Source organism: Lagenorhynchus albirostris, chromosome 19 (genome assembly GCF_949774975.1).
Source record: "Lagenorhynchus albirostris chromosome 19, mLagAlb1.1, whole genome shotgun sequence".
Taxonomy (NCBI): Eukaryota; Metazoa; Chordata; class Mammalia; order Artiodactyla; family Delphinidae; genus Lagenorhynchus; species Lagenorhynchus albirostris.
This window is the reverse complement of record NC_083113.1, coordinates 24,690,244-24,709,776: the sequence shown is the minus strand read 5'-3', so window position 1 is coordinate 24,709,776 and position 19,533 is coordinate 24,690,244. Positions and strand designations below refer to the sequence as shown.

The window sequence follows — 19,533 nt, the reverse complement described above, 5'->3', positions numbered from 1 at the left end:
ATTTTATCCATTGGGAATTTGTTTTCTAAACCGTTTTTAAAGTAAGTAGTAAATTCCATTCATTTTAAAAAGATCAAATTGGTAAAATTTTTTTTTTTTAGGTTACAAAATATTCAATAGAAAGATTCATTTGTCCTAAATTATAAAGAGACCATCTCAAACTATGGGATTCAAATAGACAATTTCCTCTTGAAATAATACAACTTAATTTTCAAAAGCTATATAAAAACTCTAATATCTAATAATGTAGCATTTGATCTACTTATAGGCAAGATTTCAAACCCATCATGGACATATGATATTTACAAACAGCTTAAACAATAATCAGCTTCATGTGCAGCTACATTAATGTCTCTAAAATTCGCAATTGCCTGGAGCAACATATATTGATTTTTTTTTTTTAAGTACTGTACGTAGCACTCAATGATGCATATTGACACAAAGTTAAAACATAAAGTATGCTGCACCCTTTCATTTTTCTATAGGTCTTGGGTTCTAGCAGAGAAATACACAAAAAATGTGAAAGTAGAATCTCAGCCCAAGGAAAGAATCAACCAGTATCTTCTGTCTGCGTTTTATTCATGATTCTCTAACTTTGGGAATGGAGCAGGGTGAGATTCACCAGTTCTAAAGACTGCAACTTTAGAATCTTCTGCCTGAGCTAATGGTGAACAGCTAATTTTATAGACATAGGACATTAAGAACTGTGATTTTTCAGTCAGGAAAATCTCTGAAAGCGTTAGTCTCTTAAGCCTAAGTTTTTGAAAACTGTTAAGTGCAGAGGCTAATAAACTAATAAGAAAGTATGTACGAAGAAGCAGTTGAATAACCAAAATCCCTGAGCTAACATATTCTCCAACAAAATGATCAGGAACTAAGAAGAATCTGAAGCCCTTGCATTGTAGAGGGTCAAAAAGCCCCACAGTTTCATGAGGTTTGGATAGTCCTTATACTTGCATATAGAGAAGGTGAGGAGGGCAGGAAGGGTACAGACCAGGAAGGCATGGAAAAGCAAAGAGATAGCCTTGTATATGAACATACAAAATATATGCAAACCACATCTGCGGTTTATCAGTTAATTATTAAAACATTAATTTCTGAGGTGTTAAGATATCAAGGTTTCCCAGAGTATAATAATTATATGTTTATCATCTATATTATGATACAACGTATTTTCAAGCAACTTTGAAATTTAAATTAAATCATTAACTTGGGATGATAAGTTCTTCATCTTAAAATTCCCTTTTACTCCTCCACTGATAAAAACTAGAAGGATACTACTATAGAAGGGACAAATTATTCTAATACATTCTCACCTTTGTATCCCTAATGCTTGTACTAGGAGGTTCACAATCCAAATGTTTATTTAATTGAACTGTGTGACCCACATGATTAGGGGGAGGCCTTCTTCAATTCCACAGGCAGAGTTAATTGTTCCATATTCTGCATTCTTACAGCACTCTGTAAATTACCTTAAGTACTGTTCTTGCTTATGACAATACATTTTATTTTCACTAGTTGATTAATGTGCTATACTACACTGGAAGCCGATCTACAACAGGGACCATATCTAGTACGTAGTAAATAGCAGTGAAAGTTTGGTAAGAAAAGGGAAAACATGGAGAGAAGCTGACAAAAATAGTTTTCCTAAAAAGTTTGTTTTCAGGAAACTTCTGATGACCAGTTTACAATATCCTCACAGGCTATGCTATCTCCTGCTGCTCCCATCCAACTTGATTTAATCATCTAGTTCCACCTCTTCAGACTTTCATGATTAGACAAGTTGAAAAATTTACCTTACTAACTTTAGAATGGATACCCAATAACTTTTATAGTTAAAAGGTTCAAATACACTATACATGACTCAGCACTTTGAGCATCTTCAAGATCACCAACATCTCCTTCCAAAACAAAAAAACTAAACTTAAACCATGATTTTCTTTACTGTATAAATTCTTAAAATGAGAAAGGGAAATTTTGCATGCATACTACTTTGCATTGTACCAGATACTTTAAATACATTGTCCCATTTCATCTTCCTGACAAAGGAAGGAGGTTGGCATTAAATTGAAGCACAAAGAAGTTATTAAATGGCAGTCTAAATTTGACCACGGGGTTCTCTAAAGACAAACTATATGTGTGCTCTTTGTCCTATACCATGAAACCTCATAAAAATGCTTGGCTAAGAAGAGTTAAGAGCCCTTAATCCCTGTTTTCATTTTCTGCTTCAAACAGATTGCTCCAAAATTATATGTACATGTATATATACATATATGTATACTTTTCCTTACTTAACTCCAATTTATGATCACAGTTCATCTGAACCCTCAACTTCTTAAGTCTATGTTTCTCCATGGCAAGTTGGGTAAGAAACGTATTTTAAATGTAAAATATGAAGTGGCAAATATAAAATAGCACAACTTCTTAAAAATGAAGTAAAACTTGCCTCTTCAACTAATCCAAATAAGATGTGAAAAGGCCATTCAACTGTTCCCATTTTATTTTTAATAAAAAGGTATTAAGTTCTTCCAGTGACCTTTAAGGAAGGAACATGGCCAATAAAATCTATTTAAGGATATTAAATCTGGTTTATGTTTCATGAGTTGACCTTATAAATACCAATCACTCAATTAGCTATTTCATTTTCCTTTCTTATTTATAGTCTAGTAGAGTCCCTTCTCATAATATAGCATGAATGTATGTTTCTGTGAGGTCAGAGCTGTATTCTAATAATTCTAGTGTTTCTAAAAAGTTTCTGGAACTCCCTTTATGAAAAAAAATGCATTCAGAAATGACACAGTTATTTAAATTTCTCAACAGTAGTTGTTATATTCACTGTTATAACCCCAGTACCAATAGTGCCAGGAAAACAGTGAGCACTCAATAAATATTTATCCAACAAATGGAATTAATATCCTCTGATATCTAAAATTTGCCAACAATTACTCGGAATCAGCTGCAATGAATAAGGTGATTCATCAGAGCAGATAAAGTTAGGTAAGACTCACTGATCAATACCCTAAGCTGTGACCATGTAGTAATTCAACTTGTTCTATTCTTCTATTTTAATCTGTTCTGTTCTCTTCTTCTATTGCTCATAAAGGAGGATCTGAATGAAATCATAAAAGGATACGATTTAAAAATGATTTGATCACTAGAATAAATGTATATAGCTTACAAGTGAGTTACTTTATAAAGGATAATACTAATCTGAACACATAAGATTTCTGAAGAGAAACCCAGAGTCATTATTTCATACTTATATTACAAGTAAAAATTTTCAATTCCAAACTTGTAAGACTTAAATGATAGCATCTTAGTTAAATATTAATTGAATTACATGGAGGGGAAAAAGAACTTCACTATACACCATTCCCAATCTTTACAAGAAATACTTAATTTTATTATGTCTTGTTATTACAGTGATTAAAAGCATGTGACATGAGGCATTTTGCTGTGTCATATGTTATTCAACACAAGTCCTACAGAAATAATACTTTCAAGCTATTCAGCATTTAGAAAGATGGAAACAAACCATTTTCCTTTATCATTTGCACTTTGATAAATCCTGGTCTGTATTTCTTGTCTTGGCAGAGTTCAGTAATGCATTTAATATGAATGTTAATACTACTAATTATAAATTGCCCTGATAACACTTTATAGGGTAAGCTTGAACAGAGGAAGTCTTGAATGTTAATCGATAAAAATCACAATTAACTATGAATTAGCAAAGTAAGCTAACACTAAGAATAAAAATATTCTCAACCAGAAAAAAAGTAGAAATACTTCTGACAGTATAGAGTTTGTAGACAATGAATGCTAGCTAATTTTCTTCTCATCAAAATGCACTGAACTCTACATCACTGGCTAAGTAAAACAGGGCAGAGACGTTTTTGCCATTTTCTACACTATACCATCAGACTTTGGTGATTTGCTCCAAAGCTGTCCTGCCTTCTGTAAACTGCCTTCTGTGAAGACCTACATACAATAAAATCATAACTAACGAAACTTTCTTGTATGGAATCCAATCACATTTTTTAGAAGCCATCTTTTACTCTAGTGAATAATGTTAATCCCAAGGTTCAATCAAGTAAAGAGGTCTCCCTGCTCTCCATCATCCCTCCTCCTCATCCCCCAGAGTGTAAGGAAGCTCCTGGATAGACACTGTCATAATACCTAGGAGGTTGTGGAAAGAACATGGGTGGAGAAAACAGATAGACCTTGGCTGCAATCACAGCTATGTCCTTCACAACACTGTGGATTTGGGCTCTCTCTGAGCTAGGACTTCTAACCTGTAAAGCTGGGGAAAATTTAACCTCACAGGATTGTAGTGAGACTTAAATGAAATATTTTAAGTATAGCACTGGCACACTGTATATTAACTACTTATTGTCTTCCTTTCTCCACCCTTAAATTTTTGAATCTCCTCTTGCACTTAGCCTAGGACTGGTTAGAAACTTAGAAATCAAGGAATTTTGTTTAACTGTTAATCAGAATCCTCCTGATCAATGCAAGGATGGATAAGCCCCACATAGTGATTTTAAATCTGTAATTTTAAAAATCAGTAATTAAGAAACAGCAGAAACATAACTGAATGTAATTTGAGCTGTAAATGTGATATTAAAGTACCCTGGGGTTGGTATACATAGTTTAGTGTCTATGTGCAGAAGCCATAGGAAACCAAGATTACCACTTTCTCTAAACAAGCCAGATAAACAAGCATTACTTAGGGTGGAAGAGGGAGAAAAGGCCAACTAAAATATGACCCTTAACTACACAGGAGTGATGCTAACAGGTCTTCAATACAACTTTATAACCAAAATGAGTAATTATTTCTGAAGCATGACTATTCAGAACTAACCTTAATGTCACTAACAACCTCCAAGTCTAATTATGGCCAACTGTCAAACATTCCCAAAAAACATGCAATCTCTGTGGGGAGACAAAGCAAACTCAAGACCCGTAGGAGCAGGATCAACTCTGTCACTAAGAAGCATAGGTTGCATATCAGGTTAGCATACCCATGTTATAATGAAGATATTAAAACACAAATTAACCTACATTCTAATACATACATTTAATTATAGAATTGGAACACTATAATAGGCATTCTTTCAGTACTAAATGTATACAAGCAGAACACTATTCAAACCATCTAGTATGGCTTAAATTGTTTCCTGTCTACTCTAAGTGTAGCTTAACTCTGCCATATTTTCTTTTTTAAAAATCTTTATTGGAGTATAATTGCTTTACAATGATGTGTTAATTTCTGCTGTATAACAAAGTGAATCAGCTATACATATACATATATCCCTATATCTCCTCACTCTTGCATCTCCTACCACCCTCCCTATCCCACCCTTCTAGGTGGACACAAAGCACCAAGCTGATCACCCTGTGCTGTGGGCTGCTTCCCACTAGCTATCTATTTTACATTTGATAGTGTATATATGCCCATGCCACTTTCTGACTTCATCCCAGCTTACCCTTCCCCCTCACCTAGTAAACAAATGTATTCTCTACACCTGTCTTTATTCCTGTACTGCCCCTAGGTTCTTCAGAACCTTTTTTTAGATTCCATATATACGTGTTAGCATATGGTATTTGTTTTTCCCTTTCTGACTTACTTCACTCTGTATGACAGATTCTAGGTGCATCCACCTCACTATAAATAACTAAATTTCGTTTCTTTTTATGGTTGAGTAGAATTCCATTGTATATATGTGCCACATCTTCTTTATCCATTCATCTGTCAAAGGACACTTAGGTTGCTTCCATGTCCTGGTTATTGTAAATAGTGCAGCAGTGAACATTGTGGTACCTGTCTCTTTTTGAATTATGTTTTTCTCAGGGTATATGCCCAGTAGCGGGATTACTGGGTGGTACAGTAGTTCTATTTTCAGTTTTTTAAGGAACCTCCATACTGTTTTCCATAGTGGCTGTATCAATTTACATTCCCACCAACAGTGCAAGAGGGTTCCCTTCTCTCCACACCCTCTCCAGCATTTATTGTTTGTAGATTTTTTGATGATGGCCATTACGACCGGTGTGAGGTGATACCTCATTGTAGTTTTGATTTCCATTTCTCTAATGATTAGTGATGTTGAGCATCCTTTCATGTGTTTGTTGGCAATCTGTATATATTCCTCGGAGAAATGTCTATTTAGGATTTCTGCCCTTATTTGGATTAGGTTGTTTCTATTTTTGATACTGAGCAGCATAAGCTGCTTGTATATTTTGGAGATTAATCCTTTGTCAGTTGCTTCGTTTGCAAATATTTTCTCCCATTCTGCGGGCTGGCTTTTTGTCTTATGATTTCCTTTGCTGTGCAAAAGATTTTAAGTTTCATTCGGTCCCATTTGTTTAATTTTGGTTTTATTTCCATTTCTCTAGGAGGTGGGTCAAAATGGATCTTACTGTGATTTATGTCACAGAGTGTTCTGCCTATGTTTTCCTCTAAGAGTTTGATAGTGTCTGGCCTTACATTTAGGTCTTCAATCCATTTTGAGTTTATTTTTGTGTATGGCGTTAGGGAGTGTTCTAATTTCATTCTTTTATATGTAGCTGTCCAGTTTTCCCAACACCACTTATTGAAGAGGCTGTCTTTACTCCATTGTGTATTCTTGCCTCCTTTATCAAAGATAAGGCGACCATAGGTGCACGGGTTTATCTCTGGGCTTACTTTCTGTTCCACTGATCTATATTCCTGATTTTGTGCCAGTACCATACTATCTTGATTACTGTACCTTTGTAGTATAGTCTGAAGTCAGGGAGCCTGACTCCTCCAGCTCCGTTTTTCATTCTCAAGATTTGTTTGGCTATTCGGGGTCTTTTGTGTTTCCATACAAATAGTGAAAATTTTTGTTCTAGTTCAGTGAAATATGCCATTGGTAGTTTGATAGGGATTGCACTGAATCTGTAGATTGCTTTGGGTAGTAGAGTCATTTTCACAATGTTGATTCTTCCAATGCAAGAACATGGTATATCTCTCCATCTGTTTTTTATCATCTTTAATTTCTTTCATCAGTGTCTTATAGTTTTCTGCATACAAGTCTTTTGTCTCCTTAGGTAGGTTTATTCCTAGGTATTTCATTCTTCTGGTTGCAGTGGTAAATGGGAGTGTTTCCTTAATTTCTCTTTCAGATTTATCATTACGGTATAGGAATGCAGGAAATTGCTGGGCATGAATTTTGTATCCTGCTGCGTTACCAAATTCATTGATTAGCTCTAGTAGTTTTTTGGTAGAGTCTATAGGATTCTCTATGTATATTATCATGTCACCTGCAAACAGTGACAGGTTTACTTCTTCTTTTCTGATTTGGATTCCTTTTATTTCTTTTTCTCCTCTGACTGCTGTGGCTAAAACTTCCAAAACTATGTTGAATAATAGTGGTGAGGGTAGGAAACCCTGTCTGGTTCCTGATCTTAGTGGAAATGGTTTCAGTTTTTCACCACTGAGAACGATGTTGGCTGTGGTTTGTCATATATGGCCTATATTATGTTGACATAAGTTCCCTCTATGCCTACTTTCTGGAGGGATTTTATCATAAATAGGTGTTGAATTTTGTCAAAAGCTTTTTCTGCATCTATTGAAATGATCATATGGTTTTTCTCCTTCAATTAGTTAAAGGTTTATCACATTGATTGACTTGTGTATATTGAAAAATCCCTCCGTTCCTAGGATAAACCCCACTTGATCATGGTGTATGATCCTTTTAATGTGCTGTTAGATTCTGTTTGCTAGTATTTTGTTAAGGATTTCTGCATCTATGTTTATCAGTGACACTGGCCTGTAGTTTTCTTTCTTTGTGACATCTTTGTCTCGTTTTGGTATCAGGGTGATGGTGGCCTTGTAGAATGAGTTTGGCAGTGTTCCTCTGCTATATTTTGGAAGAGTTTGAGAAGGACAGGTGTTAGCTCTTGTCCAAATGTTTGATAGAATTCACCTGTGAAGCCATCTGGTCCTGGGCTTTTGTTTGTTGGAAGATTTTTAATCACAGTTTCAATTTCAGTGCTTTTGATTGGTCTGTTCATATTTTCTACTTCTTCCTGGTTCAGTTTAGGAACAGTGTGCTTTTCTAAGAATCTGTCCATTACTTCCAGGTTGCCTGTTTTGTTGGCATACAGTTGCTTGTAATAATCTCTCATGATCCTTTTTGCATTTTGGCAGTGTCAATTGTTACTTCTCCTTTTTCATTGCTAATTCTATTGATTTGAGGCTTCTCTCTTTTTTCTTGATGAGTCTGGCTAATGGTTTATGAATTTTGTTTATCATCTCAAAGAACCAGCTTTTAGTTTTATTGATCTTTGCCATTGTTTCCTTCATTTCTTTTTCCTTTATTTCTGATCTGATGTTTATGACTTCTTTCTTTCTGCTAACTTTGGGGTTTTTTTGTTCTTCTTTCTCTAATTGCTTTAGGTGTAAGGTTAGGTTGTTTATTTGAGATGTTTCTTGTTTTCTGAGGTAGCATTGTATGTCTATAAACTTCCCTCTTAGAACTGCTTTTGCTGCATCCCATATGTCTTGGGTCATAGTGTTTTCCTTGCCATTTGTTTCTAGGTACTTTTTGATTTCCCCTTGGATTTCTTCAGTGATTTCTTGGTTAGTTAGTAGCGTATTGTTTGGCCTCCATGTGTTTGTAGTTTTTACAAATTTCTTCCTGTAATTGATATGTAGTCTCATAGCATTGTGGTTGGAAATGATACCTGATACGATTTCAATTTTTTTTAAATTTCCAAGGCTTGATTTCTGACCCAAGATATGATCTATCCTGAGAATGTTCCATGAGCACTTGAGAAGAAAGTTTATTCTGTTGTTTTTGGATGGAATGTCCTATAAATATCTATTAAGTCCATCTTGTTTAATATATCATTTAAAGCTTATGTTTCCTTATTTATTTTCATTTTGGAATGATATGTCCATCATTGGTGAAAGTGGGGTGTTAAAGTCTCCTACTATGATTGTGTTACTGTCGATTTCCCCTTTTATGCCTATTAGCAGTTGCCTTATGTATTGAGGTGCTCCTATGTTGGGTGCATAAATATTTACAATTGTTATATCTCCTTCTTGGATTGATCCCTTGACCTTTATATAGTCTCCTTCTTTGTCTCCTGTAATAGCCTTTATTTTAAAGCCTATTTTTTCTAAAATGAGAATTGTTACTCCAGCTTCCTTTTGATTTCCATTTGCATGGAATATCTTTTTCCATCTTCCTACTTTCAGTCTCATGTGTCCCTAGGTCTGAAGTGGGTCTTTTGTAGACAGCATATATACAGGTCTTGTTTTTGTATCCATTCAGCCAGTCTATGTATTTTGGTTGGAGAACGTAATCAATTTACATTTAAGGTAGTTATTGATATGTATATTCCTATTACTATTTTCTTAACTGTTTTGGGTTTGTTATTGAAGTTCTTTTCCTTTCCTTGTGTTTCCTGCCTAGAGAAGTTCCTTTAGCATTTGTTGTAAGGCTGGTTTGGTGGTGCTGAATTCTCTTAGCTTTTGCTTGTCTGTAAAGGTTTTAATTTCTCCAACAAATCTGAATGAGATCCTTGCTGGGTAGAGTAATCTTGGTTGTAGCTTTTTCTCCTCCATCACTTTAAATATGTCCTGCCACTCCCTTCTGGCTTGCAGAGTTTCTGCTGAAAGATCACCCATTAACCTTATGGGGATTCCCTTGTGTGTTATTTGTTGTTTTTTCCTTGCTGCTTTTAATATGTTTTCTTTTTATTTACTTTTTGATAGTTTGATTAGTATGTGTCTTGGCATGTTTCTCCTTTGATTTATCCTGTATGGGACTCTCTGTGCTTCCTGGACTTGATTAACTATTTCCTTTACCATATTCGGGAGGTTTTTAACTATAATCTCTTTAAATATTTTCTCAGTCCCTTTATTTTTCTTTTCTTCTTCTGGAACCCCTATAATTTGAATGTTGGTGCATTGAATGTTATCCCAGAGGTCTCTGAGACTGTCCTCAGTTTTTTTCATTCTTTTTTCTTTATTCTGCTCTGCAGTAGTTATTTCCACTATTTTATCTTCCAGGTCACTTATCCGTTCTTCTGCCTCAGTTATTCTGCTATTCATCCCTTCTAGAGTAGTTTTAGTTTCATTTATTGTGTTGTTCATCATTGCTGTTTCCTCTTTAGTTCTTCTAGGTCCTTGTTAGATGTTTCTTGCATTTTCTCTATTCTTTTTCCAAGATTTTGGATCATCTTTACTATCATTATTCTGAATTCTTTTTCAGGTAACTGCCTATTTCCTCTTCATTTGTTTGGTCTGGTGGGTTTTTACCTTCATTTGCTGTGTGTTTCTCTGTCTTTCCATTTTGCTTCTCTTACTGTGTTTGGTGTCTCCTTTTTGCAGGCTGCAGGTTCATAGTTCCCGTTTGTTTTGGATGTGCATCCCCAGTGGCTAAGGTTGTTTCAGTGGGTTGTGTAGGTTTCCTGGTGGAGGGTACTAGTGCCTGTGTTCTGGTGGATGAGGCTGGATATTGTCTTTCTGGTGGGCAGGTGCACATCTGGTGGTGTGTTTTGGGGTGTCTGTGGCCTTATTATGATTTTAGGCAGCCTCTGTGCTAATGGGTGGGGCTGTGTTCCTATCTTGCTATTTGTTTGGCATAGGGTGCCCAGCACTGTAGCTTGTTGGTCATTGAGTGAAGCTGGGTCTTGGTGTTGAGATGGAGATCTCTGGGAGATTTTCACTGTTTGATATTATGTGGCACTCGGAGGTCTCTTGTGGACCAGTGTCCTGAAGTTGGCTCTCCCACCTCAGTGGCACAGCCCTGACACCTGGCTGGGGCACCAACAGCCTGTCCTAGAAACAGCTCCGAATTTAAGGAGAAAAAATAGAAAGAAAGAAAGAGGATAAAAGAAAGTAAGATAAAATAAAATAAAGTTATTAAAATAAAAAGAAAGTTGTTAAGAAAATTTTTTTATGTTAAAAAAAAAAAAAAAAAACCAGACAGACAGAATCCTAGGACAAATGGTGAAAGCAAAGCTATAGAGACAAAATCTCACACAGAAGCATAAACATACACACTCACAAAAAGAGGAAAAGGGGATAAAATATTATATATTGCTCTCAACGTCCACCTCCTCAATTTGGTATGATTCATTGTCTATTCAGGTATTCCACAGATGCAGGGTACATCAAGTTGATTGTGGTGATTTAATCCACTGCTCCTGAGGCTGCTGGGAGAGATGTCCCCTTCTCTTCTTTGTTCTCACAGCTCACAGGGGCTCAGCTTTGGATTTGGCCCCGCCTCTGCATGTAGGTTGCCTGAGGGCGTCTGTTCTTTGCTCAGACAGGACGGGGTTAAAGGAGCAGCTGATTCGGGGGCTCTGGCTCACTCAGGCCGGGGGGGAGGGAGGGGTACGGATGCGGGGCAAGCCTGCAGCAGCAGAGGCCGGCATGCTGTTGCACCAGCCTGAGGCGCGCCGTGCATTCTCCCGCGGAAGTTGTCCCTGGATCATGGGACCCTGGCAGTGGCGGGCTGCACAGGCTCCCGGGAGAGGCGGTGTGGATAGTGACCTGTGCTTGCACACAGGCTTCTTAGTGGCTGCAGCAGCAGCCTTAGCGTCTCATGCCCGTGCCTGGGGTCCGCGCTGATAGACGTGGCTCCCGCCCGTCTCTGGAGCTCATTTAAGCAGTGCTCTTAATCCCCTCTCCTCGCGCACCAGGAAACAAAGAGGGAAGAAACAGTCTCTTGTCTCTTCGGCAGCTCCAGACTTTTCCCGGACTCCCTCCCAGCTAGCCGTGGTGCACTAACCCCTTCAGGCTGTGTTCACGCCGCCAACCCCAGTTCTCTCCCTGCATTCGACAGAAGTCTGAGCCTCAGCTCCCAGCCCCCGCCCACCCCGGAGGGTGAACAGAGAAGCCTCTCAGCCTGGTGAGTGCTGGTCAGCACTGATCCTCTGTGCGGGAATCTCTCCGCTTTGCCCTCTGCACCCCTGTTGCTGCACTTTCCTCCGTAGCTCTGAAGCTTCCCCGTCCGCCACTAACAGCCTCCGCCCGCGCTGGGGCTTCTAGTGTGTGGAAACCTTTCCTCCTTCACAGCTCCCTCCCACTGGTGCAGGTCCCGTCCCTATTCTTTTGTCCCTTTTTTTTTCTTTTTTCTTTTGCCCTACCCAGGTACATGGGGAGTTTCTTGCCTTTTGGGAGGTCTGAGGTCTTCTGCCAGAATTCAGTGGGTGTTCTATAGGAGCAGTTCCACGTGTAGATGTATTTCTGATGTATTTGTGGGGAGGAAGGTGATCTCCGTGTCTTACTCTTCCACCATCTTCTCAAATCCCCTCATGACTAGTTTTCTTAATCAAATGGCTACCATGAGGGTAGATACCAAAATGAGGTAAAGAGATAAGCAACTATGTCTGCTTTTGTAAAATCCTACTCTTAAATACATACCAGCAATATTGTAAAAGACAAACATTTTTTAGCAAAGATAAAGAATAAAATTTATTGGGCAGCTACTAAATATCAAGTGTTTTGCATATAACATCTTGTTTAATCCTCAGAATAATATCTTCAGGTAGGTTTTATTACTCCTACTTTTACAGAGAAGGAAACCAAGTCTCAAAGATGTAAAGTTACTTGCTCAAGATCACACAAGTTTAAACAACAGAGCGAGGATGAGATTCAGGTATAGCTGAACACAAAATGTGTACGCTTTCCTTAGGCTCTTAAAGGGGGCCACAACACATAACAGTCCAGAAGCCTCAGGCCTATGGTCTCTTTAAGCCAAATGAACTTTATTAATTGGTTGACTACTAAATTAGGCTGAAACAAGGCTGCTACATAAGTGCCTAAAAAGAAGAGAGTGTCAGACACACAAAATAAAAAGTTGAGTTTTGCTCAGAATATACAATAAAACTTTACCAGCTATTGATATGCCTATCAAATCAAATAAATCAAATCAAATTAATCAAAAAACCTAAAAAGAAATAAATAAAGAAAAAAACTCAAGTCACATGCTGATAAACTCACTGAGATACTGATAAACTTACAGAGTCAAGATAGAGATAAGCCAATGATTCACTTTAAGGAATAATTTTTAAAATTATCTTATCATTTAAGAATAAAAGTAAAAATGCCATGACATTTTTTACCTCATCACAAAATGCCATAGCAATTACTACAAATAATTGAACTTGTAATGCCAATGTCATTGCTCTAGCTGATCAACTCTGCTAATCTAAAATATAACTGCAGTAGTCAAATGAGAAATGGAAGCCATCTAAGTTACTGGATGCTACACTCCTTCCCTAATAATTAGTTAATTCATTTTGGTTGTGGAATTTGCCTATAAATTCATTGGCCGATAGGTTTTACCCCAAGGCTCTTTAAAGAAAAGCCTGGACATCCAGATCTCTTTTTGGATTTAAGCAGTTAAAACAAAAGAAAGTATATTCAACCACAGCACATACTGACACATTAGCATTCAGGCATGCACGCACGGAAACGCAGGACACACTAAATTCAATAAAGAGTAGAAATAAAGAAAAACATAGCAGAAACAAATCCAAGAGGAATAAAGAGGGTTAAAATGCATAAAACAATCTGGGTATATTAGAAATTAATTTTCCAAAATCAAGATACTGGCTTTCACTTTTGGTAATGTTAAATAGTTTCTAGCCAAAGGTACCAAAGAAAAGCTCAGCTATAAACCCAGGACATTCTTTAAAGATTGTTCAATGAAATCACACCATTATACACTCTCCCACAATGATAACGTCCAAGGAACTACAATAGCAGAAAACAAATCATTTCCAACATAAATGAAGCATTTCTACATTAGTAAATAAACTATAAATGCAAACCACTCTATTTAACAGATAATAGTTTTATTTCTTTATAGTTATCACTAAGTTTTGGTTAGATGAACCCCAAGTGTCTATACTGAAAGTAATTTATGAGGAATCCATCTTTTAAATGGCTTATAACGATTAAGTTTGGTATTTTCCTATTTAGTTTCTTGGTGTATTCTATTTTGATTTAATAATATGGTACTGGAAAAACTTCTTGTATATGGTTTTAAACACTCTATGTAATGTTAAGCACAGTTCTTAGGTTTTGAAATTTTCGGGACTATTGATGCATAAAAAAGCATACCTTTAGCATTCTATTTCCCAGTAACTGCTGAAGGACTTTGTCAGTGCTGAAAACCCATCAAGCCCTTATTAAGAAAGCCAAGATGAAAACGAGAGCCTGATGCTTAAAAGAAAGCACAGTTCAAAGATACATGTCCTCTTGTTCTCTTAGTTCAAAGATTAAATCAAAAATCAATTGGCAATGTTACATATAATATACTATTTTGTCATTTGGCAGATGACAACTAAAGACATGGATCATTATTGTTTCTTAAAGTATAAGCTTTGTTTTCTCCTGTTTGTGACTCTTCCGTAAGCTATTTCCTATTTCTTTTCTTCAAGATTTTTCCCCTCCATCTTGCCAAAACAGGGCTTGAAATACAAATGGAAATAAACGGTAGGGGAACCACCTCTGAAAGGCTATGGTGAAACCAAAAAGAAAGAATTTTTCACTGTCACTGTTTTGATTGAGTCATCTCACAGTAATGAGTCCTGAGGCTTGAATATTCTGCTTAAGGCACACTAAAGACAAAGCAGCCTCTTGCCAAGAGGCTTTTCCCAGTGTTCACACACAAAACAGGTTTTAAATGGCCCAAGGTGGGTCACAACCCACAGAAAAAAGCTGTAAAGACTTCAGTCTTCATTTCAGCTCTATGGCCACTTAACAAAGCCCTTCTCTTCCAGATACATTCAAAGGCCTGTGTTCCTAATGGGAATCCATATATGGTCTTTCCTGGATGGATGGACTTCTTCCAAATTGTTTTCAAGACCCAGGGCACTCATCTGGAGAGCAATTCCACAGCTTTCATCCAGCTTGCAAAGGGTCTCACCAACCTGACAGTCACTGCACCAACACTTCCTCCAGCCCTTACACCAGGAAGCCATGGGATGAAAGGCAAAGCACATGGCCTTGAAACATAATAGTCTCAGAACCTGGGGCAACTTGCTTCATCTCTGTGGGCTTCCCTTTCCTGTCTATGAAAATACATATAAAAATACCTACTTCACAAGGAGTTGATGAAGAGAAAATAATTGGGACGCTGACCAAATTTTTCTACTTTATAAGAGTTACTCTGTTATGCAAAAAGACAAAAATTATTGAAGAAGCGTTTTAACTACCCAGGTGATAATTAAGGCTCCCAGATACTGAGGAATTGCCCCTGGTCAAACAGAGCTAGTGTCAAGACAGGGGCTCCACTCTGCATTTCTCATGCTTCTCACACCACAGACTACATTCACCATACAGTGCAAACTTAGGCCCAACAATAACAGAAATGGTGCTCAGGCTTGGGCCCACCAAAGAGGAAATAAAACCAAAATAATATCATATGGTGACATCAACCTTCAGAAACAAAGTTATTTAAAATTACCAAGTGACCCTTTTGGGGTCTACACACTTACCAGACCTTAAGAAAGCTGGTGGAGAAGAGACGACTGCATCAGGTGAGCTGGCCATTTCAAATTGTTGACTCTAATCATAAGCATCGCAGGCTAAACTATAGCAATTTTCAAAACTGTTTAGTGAAGGTTAGAAGCAATCAGCATTAGATTAATTGAAAGCAGTGTGAGCAGTTATTAACATGATGCGGTGTGCAACAAAGGCAATAATTGAGGTTCATTATAATTTTATTTTCTCTTTTATGACTTGAAAATTTGATTTTCTTTGCTTTGATAAGTTACATTTGCTTATATGGATGAGGCAGGAAATATATAATGGCCACTTATTAAACATTACATAAGAGTAGCATCCAGTAGCTCTATTGAGCAGTGAAGTGATTATGCTACTATGTAACAATGCTCAGAACCTTGCAGTGGCATCTATATCATAGTCAGGTTAGTCCAAGTTTCAAACAAAACTCACTTTATATACTCCTCTAAAAGTAACAAACAGAATCAGGGTGATTGCTTTTAATGACACAGGAAGTCAATGATTCACTAAAGAAAGTTTATAGTCTACACGTCACAGCTATCAGAAGAATCTGAAACCTCAACTAATTTGGAGGGATGACTTCAAATGGTATCTCTTTTATTGCTATGATGTAAACATATAGGAACATCCCACATTTATACAATACACTCAACTACCTTGTACATGAAACTGGATTTAAGTGACTGCATTCAACAACAGTTACATAAAATTTGATTTTTTTTTCTCAGTAAAGAAAGAGAAGGTAGGTTTTCAAAGCTTACTGTTATGACATGCAGTTCAGAGGAAATTAAGACTGGAGAAGAAAATAAACCCTATACGTTTATTAGAGGAAAAGAGAAATGCTGTAAAAGTATATGTTGAGGGTAGAGCTCAGTTTCCTGTAAGAAAACTCCAGTTATTCTCTTTGACAGGAAATTATCAACTCAATAACCCTTTTTATAGCCCAGATAGACTCACTGTTAGTGGTCAACTCAATACTTCAGTATGACACAAAAAGTTTGAGGAAAAGTGTGAAACAGAAATAGATGTGACTATTCTAAGTAACTGTACTAACACTAAAATGTACTAAGGACTAGTTTTTGAAAAATTCTCTCATATGGTAGTTTTGCTATAACCCTAAGTAAATAAGTGCACAACTATTTTTAAGGTTTTGAAAACAGAATGGAATAAGCAACAAAGATTGGGTGGATTTCTCCTGTATGATTTATGAAATTACTTTCTTCAAAAAAAAAAAAAAAGACTGCTAAGAACTCTGTTGTCTGCACAACAACTAAGAACTTTATGAATGGGAAAAGCCAAAATATAATGGGGTAGTATTAGCTGAGGGGAAAAAAACAAAACCCTTAATACCAATGCAAATGCATAATTAGTTTTCCTAGGACTATGTCTTTCAATGTTATCAGATTATCGACTTTGACATTATCATCTCCCAACACTAATTTATATAGTAACAACAAGCCTTCAAAAGGGAAGATTCTTAGATGAAGACTTGTCATTCCACCATCTTTCCTGTTTACAGGAACACTTTTTAGCTCGAGATTACATCCAGCCAGCCAGGAATAAGAGAAGTTTCAATCCTGGCTGTCAGATGAGTTATCAGCCACAAGTGCTAACTTCAAAATGTGACTCTGCAATTTGAACAAGTCAGCTCAGGACACTGTAACTACTATAACTGCCTGCGCAGCGTCTTCTGACCTAGGTGGCCTCGGGTTTGGGAGCCACAACTGGGAACTAGGCGTCCTGGGGCCACTTGCCCAGGGAAGGGGCCCACTTCCTTCTGAGTCCTAACTATGCTCACCGTGACCCCCTTCGTGGCCTGAGGCCCGGTCTCCCTCAATTTCTGCCACATAGATAACTGGCTAGATCTCGGAACTTGTAATGTGAAAAGGAGATACGAAATAAGGCAACAAGCAGCCGCCAGTTTTCTAGGACCAGACCCTAGTCATATGTAAAAATGAGGGGAGGAATACAGACAGGGAGGGGACTCCCGGGAATGTGGCCACCGCCTGATTTCTAAGAAGACTTCAGGAGAAGTCGGCAACACCACCTACTTTTCGAGAGGGAACACGCACGAAATATAGTTGGGGAAGCAAAACGGAGCAAAGGTGGGACCACCACCTAATGGGGAAAGACATCAAGAGGAAGTCAGGGACCACCGTCTGCTTTCTAAGGGGAAACACGCGGGCACAGGTTCATTCCAGGACCCCCATCTGCCTCCTGCCCAAGGCTCTTGAGGGGAAGTACCCTCTACGGTGCGGGGGAAAGGGGTGGCGCCCCAGCCAGCCAAACCTGAGCGCTTGTTCCGGGCTCTTCGCTCCAAGAGCTTCCAGCTCACTTCGGCCACGAGCCCCGCCATCGCGCTCCGGCCGCCGTCTTGGCCACCGCCCCCCGGGGCCGCCTGTCAGCTCCTCCCGGCCGGCCCCGCCCCCCCGCGCGACACTGTCGGGAGGCGCACCGGCCGGAAGTGAGCGCGAGGGCGAGCTTCAACCTAGCTTCGCGGCCTCCCGAGCGTCAGTGGGGCAGCCCTACGGGAGAGTGAGACGGGGCCTGGCCGCGGTCGTACGGGCGTCTGGGCTACGCTCTTTCTCTCTCGGCCGGCGGCACGGTGCTTTCCGGCTGCCGTCAAGCGCAGCAGTGGGCCGGCGGGCGGGGGCCGAGGGGCTGCCATGGCGGCGGCAGGCCGGCTGCTGGGCTCCTGGGTGTTGCTGGCGCCGCTGCTTGGGGGCCTCGCGCTGCTGGGAGTCGGGCCGGTCCCGGCGCGGGCACTGCACAACGTCACGGCCGAGCTCTTTGGGGCCGAGGCCTGGGGCACCCTGGCGGCCTTCGGAGACCTCAACTCTGACAAGCAGACGGACCTCTTCGTGCTGCGGGAAAGTCAGTGCTTGCCCGGCCCTCCCTCTGTTCGCGTGCCCCTCCCAGTGTTCCCCACACCCCTTGCCCGGATTCCCGGTACTCCTGCATTTCCCGGCCCTTCTCTCCCAGCCCTCTCTCCCTTTATTTCCAGCATCCTTGCAGCTTGCCTTTTTTTCCTATCTTTTCCAAACCCAGGTCCTGGCCTGACCCCTCCACCGTTTGATCCACCCCCGCAAGCACTGGAAACACCCCGGTTTTTTGGGTTTTTTCCCTGAGACGACCGCGGCCGTCACTCACGCACCCCACCCTTCTCATGGAATCACCTTGCAAAGTCCTTCCTGATTCCCAGTAGTCTTTGTAGCTTGCCTTTACGTTCCCTCCCAAGGTCCCCTCATTCCTGTCTGCTGTATTTCCTCCAGTCTCCCTTCCCCTTTGATGAACTGGAAAACGTGCGACTTGACAATTTCCTCTCGTAGAGGACTTCTCCCTCCCTCTTCAGTTACCTTGTTCACCCTCCCCTCCCTTTGTCAGGGTCCCAGCTTTCTTGGAAACTACTGTTCCTTCCCAAGGGCCTAAACACTCCCCAATTCTCACAAGTATTTCACAGGCACTACTAATAAACCCAGTGTCTCCTTGGAAAAGGGTTCTCAAACTGCAGGTTTTTCTCCCTTCTGGGCTGCCCTAGTCTTTTGTGTGCAAAAGACTTCCTTGCTTTGGCCACCACCCTAGTCTTCCAAATCTCTGTTTTCTTTTCCAGCTTGAGGTTCTTGGGAGTTCTTGGCTTTAACCATCACTAAACAAACTTTTTTTTGTAAATCTTGATGCTGACAATGGGCATTAGAGGGTCTTAGTATTCTCTAGTACCCACAAAGCAGGCACTGTTTAAGGTCAAGGCTGTGAAAGAAGGAAGTGAAGCACTCATAAAGTTTGACTGACAAGATCTTGGCCCAGATCTCTTGGAGTCCTTGTCAGGACTCCAGAGCCTCTTGTGGACCTTGGGTATTTTCCCATCTTTGTATGACTCCATGTACTGCAAGAAGGGTGTATACTGCCTAACCTATAGCCACTCAACCCAAACTGGAGACAGAGATTCTCCCCTTTAAAGATGCCCTGTGTTTGACTAAACAATTTCAAAAATCTGATCCAATGAGTGCTCATTGAACTCCAGA

At 39.3% G+C, this 19,533-nt stretch overlaps 2 protein-coding genes across 5 annotated transcripts in view; one reads left to right on the top strand and one right to left on the bottom strand.

Annotated features, from left to right (window-relative positions):
• PHKB (phosphorylase kinase regulatory subunit beta) overlaps positions 1 to 17,908 on the bottom strand; it is a 200,587-nt gene extending 182,679 nt beyond the window's left edge. Inside the window, exon 1 of one of the 3 annotated variants that reach the window (XM_060132511.1) lies at positions 17,801 to 17,908. In XM_060132511.1, coding sequence (XP_059988494.1) covers positions 17,801 to 17,867 — 67 coding nt within the window. In that variant the 5' untranslated portion in view covers positions 17,868 to 17,908. Of the gene's footprint in view, positions 1 to 15,483; positions 15,591 to 17,800 lie in introns of those variants that run through there. The other 2 variants (XM_060132510.1, XM_060132513.1) reach the window with 2 other exon arrangements.
• Positions 17,909 to 18,039: 131 nt separating this feature from the next.
• ITFG1 (integrin alpha FG-GAP repeat containing 1) overlaps positions 18,040 to 19,533 on the top strand; it is a 234,892-nt gene continuing 233,398 nt past the window's right edge. For both annotated transcript variants that reach the window (XM_060132514.1, XM_060132515.1), the window contains exon 1: positions 18,040 to 18,385. In XM_060132514.1, the coding sequence (XP_059988497.1) occupies positions 18,178 to 18,385 (208 nt within the window). In that variant the 5' untranslated portion in view covers positions 18,040 to 18,177. The remainder of the gene's footprint in view (positions 18,386 to 19,533) is intronic.